The sequence below is a fragment of the Chiroxiphia lanceolata genome, chromosome 3, assembly GCF_009829145.1.
Source record: "Chiroxiphia lanceolata isolate bChiLan1 chromosome 3, bChiLan1.pri, whole genome shotgun sequence".
Lineage (NCBI taxonomy): Eukaryota > Metazoa > Chordata > Aves > Passeriformes > Pipridae > Chiroxiphia > Chiroxiphia lanceolata.
The window spans coordinates 20,466,341-20,474,775 of record NC_045639.1 but is presented as its reverse complement, the minus strand read 5'-3'; the positions used below and the strand labels follow the sequence as shown (position 1 = coordinate 20,474,775).

The 8,435-nt window shown below is 35.9% G+C and overlaps 1 protein-coding gene across 1 annotated transcript in view; it reads right to left on the bottom strand.

Moving 5' to 3' along the window:
* Nucleotides 1-486: 486 nt before the first annotated feature.
* Nucleotides 487-8,435, bottom strand: part of GPATCH2 (G-patch domain containing 2) — a 124,400-nt gene continuing 116,451 nt past the window's right edge. Inside the window, exon 10 of the mRNA XM_032683511.1 lies at nt 487-4,138. Coding sequence (XP_032539402.1) covers nt 3,969-4,138 — 170 coding nt within the window. The 3' untranslated portion in view covers nt 487-3,968. The remainder of the gene's footprint in view (nt 4,139-8,435) is intronic.

The window sequence follows — 8,435 nt, the reverse complement described above, 5'->3', positions numbered from 1 at the left end:
TGGAAGTCTAATTAAAAGGTTTCTTGACTTTAAAGTTAGAGGGGAGGAATTCCCATTTCTGATAGGGTAAGGGAAAGTAAAACAAAGGATGTGTGAGTTTTCCTTGGAGGAACATTTTTTGAGAATTGTTCGAAGAGAAAGCACAAGGCCTTGTCACAGTTATCAAAGTATATACATACTTAAGGAGTGAGGAGAACTTCTGTTCAAATGTCTTAGAATACCATAAGAAAGATACTGCAAACATCTTAAATGAGGCATTTCCTGACATCGTGGTGTCACCTCTTCAGCTGGATAATAATAACCTAGAAAAGAAGTACTAGTGAAAAGGTATCTATAAGGTAGTGTAATAGCTTTAGCATAATATGCATCTGCTTGGTACATGATACTACCCACCTTAATTATATTTTCAGAAACAGCATGTTTTTGTACTCACCTGTGCAGTAACAACACAGTTTAAAGAAAAGAACATACAAAACTCATGAAGAATGGAGTCTATTTATTTTATTTCATCTTGCATTTGTGTTGTCAAAGCAAAGCATTCTATACATATTATTTAGCTATTTACTGCCACTCTACACCCATTATTGACCTAATTGCAGAAAGACAAATGCAGGGACAAACTTGTTAAAATGGGCATATTGATAATGCTTCTCTGATTTCAACGAATATTTATTTAGAAATAAGATACTGCTCATGGGTTTCTTTTATTAACAGTTAATGGTTCAATTCACAGAACTTTTGAGACACCATGGAACATGTAGCAAAATACAATGCAATAATAGGCAATGTCTCTTCTCTTCACTAAACATTCTTCAGAGGAAGAATATTATGGTAACAGCTGAGCTACTGATTCAAATACCTAAATGGAAAGAATCTGGCAAGTGATGGATGGTAACTTTTAGATACAAGATGATCCCATATTTATTTATGTAGGCAAAACCCCTTCAGTGTCACAGACATAAAAGAATTACTATCTGGAAGTACCTGTATGTATTTTAAAATAATGTGAGCCAGCTTTATAGCAGGTATCATAGTATGATTGCAAGTTAGACATAGGAAAGATCTGAAGAAAAAACCAGTAAATCCAAGTACTTTGACCTGTTTCAAAGCCAGCTAACATTGCAATGGCCATAAAAAAGGAAAAAAACCCCTACAATTAACTTTTGTTTTGTTTCTTAACACTAGTTTTAACTGTGCGAAATCACACTACTGGAGTATCTTTAAAACCACTCCTGTGAGATGTGGAAAAGTGAAAATGAAATGATAGTTTGAGTCAGAATGGAAATTTTACTGCAGAAAAAATATCTCAAAACACTACAATAAAATATTTTAATCACTTAGTTCTACAGCTTCTCACAGATAAAGTGTACTGTCAGCTGTGGCATCTATTGATAATACCTGAGGAAAACAAAGTGTATCTATCTCTATATCAAAACCAGTTTGACTAATCTTAATGTCTAATAGCTTCTCACTAATAGAGTGATTTAAAACAAAAAGTTGTAAGATTCAATCTGACTAAATAGTTCTTCCATTATGACTGTTTACTAGACTGGCTATATCTGTATGAACAGATGAAAAAAGAGTTGAATAGGCTCAACATATATCTATTATTTCCCTCTTATCTTTTAAAAACAGGAAACATTTACAAGTACTTTTGGAGCTGCAGACTTATTTCTTGAGGAACTACTGCTATGATAAATTGCACAGAAATACTTCGAAGTGTTATATGTGCCATACTCAGAACTTCCAGCCCAAGATATCCAGGTGTTGTAACCAAAGCAAAATAACTGAATTTTAACACGGAATGAGTATTTCTTTACAGTTTTGCAAACAGAACTACAACAAACAGATCTTAAAAGATTCACTTTCCCAATTCAAACGTTGAAAATTATTTTAATGGATTTTTGATTGTGGTGTACAATACAAAGAGGTCGTTAGAATTTGCTTGCTCTCGGTAGCACATGGCACTGACAGAACAGGTGCAGGCCACATAAATGCATTATTGGAAATAATACTTATACAAGTGGGCACTTCTGCCAGCTGCAGAATTCCAGACTGTCGGCCCTTTGTGGCCTTGAAATTCTTTGAATATGGAATGTATTTAACCCAGTTCAGTTGTGCAAGAAATATTTGAAGTGGTAAACTCACATAATATTGTGCCCCAAAGCCTTCCATTAAAAAGTGTATGTGTTGTTGTATAAATCCCAAATCTGTTTAAAATTTCTTTAAAAAGCCAAACCGCACAATCACAAAAAGTATTTAAACAGCAAAAAAGTCTTTCTAAAACTTAGAGAACATGTGTATTGTGCATTTAACTATCATAAAAACAATATCAGACACTAATCTTTCATTCTACACTATGGTGCATGGTAAAACAGTGTTCCCAAATTGACAGTTATCACAGTGGAAAGTATGAACATTTCTTTTAAGGAAATTAATTTCTATAATGCTGCTATTCGTAATTTTCTTGCTGCTATTTCCTGGAAAAATGGGCAAAGCTGAGAGAAAAAAAAAGTAATAAAAACATGTCTTAAAGTTAATCACTGTATTTCAGAGTCACATGACTGAAGTAGTGCTCTTTTTATCCTAAAGAAATATCTTTGCAAGCATCCAGAACTAACTATTTTTCTCTGCAGTTTGGGAGCTGAGGAAGGGAGAGATCCTCCTCTTGGAGCAAAAAAACAACTGGAGAATCAAATCCTGTTTCCTCCGCTGTCAGGGTAAATATTCCCAGCTACTACAGGCATGGGTGCTAAGAGGAGCAGGATTTTCTTCTTAGTCCATCACAACAAAAGTTTCCTTCAACCCTATCATTTAATTTTAAAGTGGAATTTGTTTTATCCTGCAGACTAATAAGTACCCTAGGAGCTTGATTGGTTGGTGCTTAATGAAATTGCTTCTGCTGACATTAGATACATTAGGATACTGATTAAAACACTTAATGATCCCTCTTGATTTTAAATTGCTAGCTTAGATTTGTGAGATGCCATCAAAGTATCTTTTTCCTTCCTTTCCTCCATCCTAATCCTGCTTCTCCTTGCCCTTTTTCTGTTCATGATCCTTAAAGGTTGTGGCTCATTGGCAACAGCATGGTCACAAACCAAACCATGTTGAACAATGCATTGTTTAAAATATGCCAAACCCCACAATACAGACACTGAAATACAATTGCTCAGACTATTCCTAAATGTGGTAACACTGAGAATTATTAATATAAAGGGAAATCCAAAGTCAGAGTAAACTTTTACTTTTCAAAATATTTTCCGAGAAAAGATAACCCTGTAAATGTAAAAACAAGTATAAAAGCATTACTTTTGAGCTTGAATGTGGAAGACAGTAATACATTGGCGGAAAATGATGCTGGAATGGTATTTCTTTGACAACAAAGCTGTTTTTCATGCTCTTATACAAAATTGCATACCATATCACCTTCCAGTGGGAAAAGTGTATATCTTACGGGCATAATGACAGCTTATCCTCAAATATTGTTAAACACTACAAATACCAGGTTTGGAAACTTTGCCTGAATAGGGGAAAACCACAATAGCTGTAAAAAGTTCCACTTCCCTTGACAAATGTTATCAAGGCTCTTGAGATGAAACTGTACTTACAAAACAAAACTAAAACCTGCTGTGTCAGAAGCTTCTAGGAAAAAAAGTGAATAAACTGAATTTTATGCTTAATATAAACCTTAAGACCACAGAAAATAAAAAAGTAGAAGTTTTTGTACATTTTAGCACCATTGTAAAGTTAGATTCGAATGCCGGTTCTGCCACTGTGGCTGTACCTTGCAGCTGGTGTAGCCAGTGTGAAGCTCATTGACTTCAGCGGTCTTTGAGAGAAAAATCACTGGATTTGCCCATCACAACAAATAATATATTTGCCATTTTTTTCCTTTTTCTTTTTTTTTTGTATTTTTAAAATAATTTTGAGCTTTATTTTTCTTGGGCAGCCAGAGTGTATTTCTGTCAGCTAAATCCAAGTCCGAGTCCTTTTGGTCTCTGGATGGCTCTTATGGGCTCTGCTATCCCTTTGCCGTCTGGTCCAAGGCCCGTGCCTGGGGTCCAGCCCATACTCTGAAGCATTCTGTTTCCAATGTTGTTTTCTGGGATTGGTTGGGTGTTTTCTCCTACAAACCCTGAGATTAAAGAAACACACAGCATTAATCAGCACTGCCTGCCATGAGGAGAAGAGCAGGATAATCTCCCATAAAGCTTTAAACCTTCTTATTCTCCTAATTCATCTAACAGGTTGCTAGAACAGGCTGTCTTTGCACATGTTGACCTCTTGACTGCATATGATTCTAAATAATAAAGTCTTATGCTTTATTTTTAATTTATGGAAGACTCATTCAGTTTTTAAGTATGACAAGTTTTGTCACAGATCTTTTATATTCCACTACGGTGGATGTTACATCAGCCTCAAAGAACGTAAATCACCTGCACAAGTCTACCAATACACTGGTAAAATTACCTGAATTTCTAGTCCTATACAGCTATTAAGGAGAAACACATCATACTAACACGACTATCATTCCATTCTTAGCAATATTTATTGATGCTTAAGATCTCCTTCAAGAAAACCCAATAAAGAAGTTCTGATTAAACCATTACAGCTGTTACAGAAACAGTACAGACAAGTGGTCACCTACTCTGAAATTCAGCTATATTTTTACTCAGTTTCTCTTTTAGTGAACATTGTGAGATTTGATACATCCAAGTCTACTTTTGGTATTTTCAATGTTTTTAAGTGCTGTTTACACACACTGCTCTCCACAGCATCGAGATATTTGAGAAAAGCTGCACACATACTGCAGAAAAGAGTGTCAGCAAGTGTTAGTGTAACTGATTTAATTTTTTAATAACAGGTTCTTTTTTTCTCCATAAAAAAAAAGTGAGGTGAACACAACAAAGCTGTTTCTTCCCCTTCATCCAAATCCTCAAACCAGGGTTTGGAGATGATGCGTGGAAAAGCCTTCCCATCTAAAACTATTTTGCAGGAGGGATACAAATGATACTTATTTCAAGAATCTGCATTAAAACTTATCAAGTTCCACCATGCAAACAGTTTTAAAAAGGGATGATGTTGTTGAGCTAACACAAACAGTTGCATGTAGGCAGCTGGATTTTGTTTTCAGCATTATTCAACATCTCCCTTCCTCTGACAACAGAACAAAAAACCCCTTCCGTGTCCTCAGCTTCCAAAACTACCTGTTTATTTATCTACCTATTTATTCTGGCCTGCTAATTTTTGAAAAATACTGTAGACTATGGTTTTGGGTTTTTGAAGACTATAATGTCTTCAGTCAAGAATTTACCATTGACAAGCACCTGGCTTTTCATTATATTAACTTACTAAACAAGAACACAAGAAAAGTTGAACATGAGCTTCTGAAAAGCCTAATTTATCAAACACTCACAGACAAAAAGTAAAGTCCCCCAGTGGAAACCGCATACACAGACAGAAATTAAAAACAAGAGGTGCACATTAAAAACCTCATGATGATTGTGATGATGAACTTTCAGTCCAGCATTATCCACTATCGATTTGTTCATATTCAGTAAAACACTGGCTACATAAAAGGCAGAGAGCTTTCCACTATCTCAGTTCCTGAGTCAAAGAAAAAAGGGAGTGCATTGAGGGAAGGTATCCTTTAATACTGGTTTGAAGCTATGCTTAATGCTAGGCTTAAAATAAAGGCTTTTAAGTCAGCAGCCTCAAGTCCCCGAGAGGGTTCCTCTTGAACTGACCAGCACAAAATTCAATGTCCAAGACTTCCTTTCTTTTCAGGCCCCCACAGGCAGAGACAATTTTTATACAGACGAGTCCCTGGCACTGCCTGGCATACACAACACAGGCTTTGCAACCTTCCTAGTTCCTTTGCAATTTTCCAACTCAGAGAAAAGGGAAAGAAAAAAGGGTACTGTTCAACAAAAGTTCTGGTAAGCCTCACAGGTAAAATCCTGGAAGTTTTGGTCCGGTTTTAGTGAGAAGGGATGATAGGAAATGAAGCATCATTCCAGTAAATGTCTGTGGAACAATTAAGGGGGAAACTTAAAGGGGAAGAAAGATCCAACAGATCCGCTAAGCAGGAAAGAGTGTATTTCATGACATCTAAAAATTGGAAACATTAAACCACTCATAATGCTGCCTAGGCAAAGGCAGCAATGCTGCTGGAACGGTATGCAAGGCATAGACTGACACAATGTAAACAGCTTTTTTGTTAGTCTATTAGGGGAAAAAACCTACAGACCTTTTCCTGTAACAGATGTACCTTTCTGTATGAATTTCAATTCACAAGACAGCCAGAGAGGAACCTCACAAAGAAGATATATGAAAGAACAATCTGTACCCTGACATGTTATTTAGTAAACTGCTGTTTCTATTTTTGATACCTTTTGAAGTAGTTCAATTTTTTTTTTTTGTGACAGGATAATTGGAATAATTTGTTTTTGAAGACATTTAAGTACTTCTAAAATGTACACTGTAACTATTTTCCCCTCCACTGTACATACTTTTCTATCTCCTGTTAAAAAGAGTTCTGTTTTACTCTTGTATGGCATCATATTAAAAAAAAAAAAAAAGAAAAAGAAAGAGAAGAGAAAAGAGAAGAGAAACCACAATAAACTTGGCTTCACAATCCCCTTTTGAGCAAACAGTCAAACAACATACACTGTCCAAAGAATAATGTGTTTGAAGGCTTTGTACTGTGGCAAGAATAAGGCAAAACCATACCCCCAACCATTTTGCCTATATTACTAATTGACTAATTACTCCTTCTTGTAAATGAGGTGAATATGGATAGCTCTTATTTGAATTGTGAAAAATATTTAATATATGCAGACCATTCTTTTGCAGTATAGTCAGCTGCTATACAGGTACTATCTATATCTGTCTTTGATATTCCTCCAATTTTCACACATCATTTGAAAAATTTATCTGTAATGCAACATATTTTACTTAAATCCAAAGAATATGGACAGTGGTATTGCCCCTTTCCTCCATTTCACGAGCAATCAGCAACTGGGGAAAAAAAAAACATTTGCATTGCTGATTGACTGCATGACGGGAGAGAGCTCTTAAAAATCATGCTACACTGTGTGCTATTCCCCTGACCCCCATTCCTGTGCTTTGGGCTTTTATTTTCTAATTAAAAGCAGTAATTGTCCTTGTAATATTCATCTTCAAGTTCAGTTTTTAATTCATGCCTATGGCACTTCTTGGACTAGCCAGTAGGGCCTGTTAGAGAGAACGGTCCAAGCACAGTGGCCTTGAAAACGGTTGTGCTACCTCTGGGACGTGTTCAGTCTTGACCCACCCAGGAGCAAGAGCAAAATCAACCCGCTGTGTCGTCCCACAAAAAATAACTATGCAAAATCAGATTAAAAAAAAAAACTTGGAGGGGCATTTTTCTAAGGTTATTGCTGTACGAGGTTTTCTGGGGTTCCAGGAGTTACAAGGAAGTCTCTGCACTAGTAATTTGCAGAAATCTGCTGTGCAGAGCCTTTTCTTTCTGTAGACTGAAAATGTTTTTAGCAACCGTAACAACTGGCTCCTGATCTATTAGATGAATGTTCTGCATGTAGAAGTGGTTGCCATTACACAAGCAAGGAGGAACAGTAACTTCTTTGAAAAGACAACACTGTGAAATACCCTCACTTATGCTCCTTCTTTTTGTAATACTGCCAATTGAAAGAAAAAAAGGCCATCCTCAAACCTTTGTGTATATGAATAGATACACTTCAAGGTCTACATGTATGATGCATATGACCTTACATACATGGGATATGAAACCTATGAGGAGTAAGTGACAAAACTGGGAAGGGGAAACCAAAAAACTCATCACATTTGTTTAATTTTGGTATGATATTTATGATGGCATTAAAGGCAGGTTTCAATGAAAAATAAAGGTATGTAATTTTTTCTTAACAGCTGTTGAGACAGGTATGTCCTGGTTAAACAGTACACTAGCATTCAGTGCCATACCCTTGATTTTACAGTGATTGCCATGAATTAATTTAATTCCATCTGTAAGCTAAAATCAGATCAGAGGTCTAATGCTGCTGCAGGCTTCACATCTGTTTAATCATTTTTGGATACAGCAGCTTGCAAAAGTTCAGCTTTTAAATTTGCTTCATGTTTAAGAAACAATGTTACACCAGTGTACAACATTCTCATCAGGAAACAAATGAGCCTATGAACAGTTTTCCTCTGACAGATCCATTTTATTTGCAAAATGCTTCTACAAATTAAAAGCTCAACATTTAAGTTATCGTGTATTATAGAACAATAAAGGAACTGTGACCCCATAAACCACTATTGTGACAATATTTATTTGTATGGTCCAATTGCTGGATAAGACAAACATCAAGCATGTTTGGTTTATATTGGTCTGAATAAAATCAGAATACAGATAGGTTCAATCTTCAGATAAC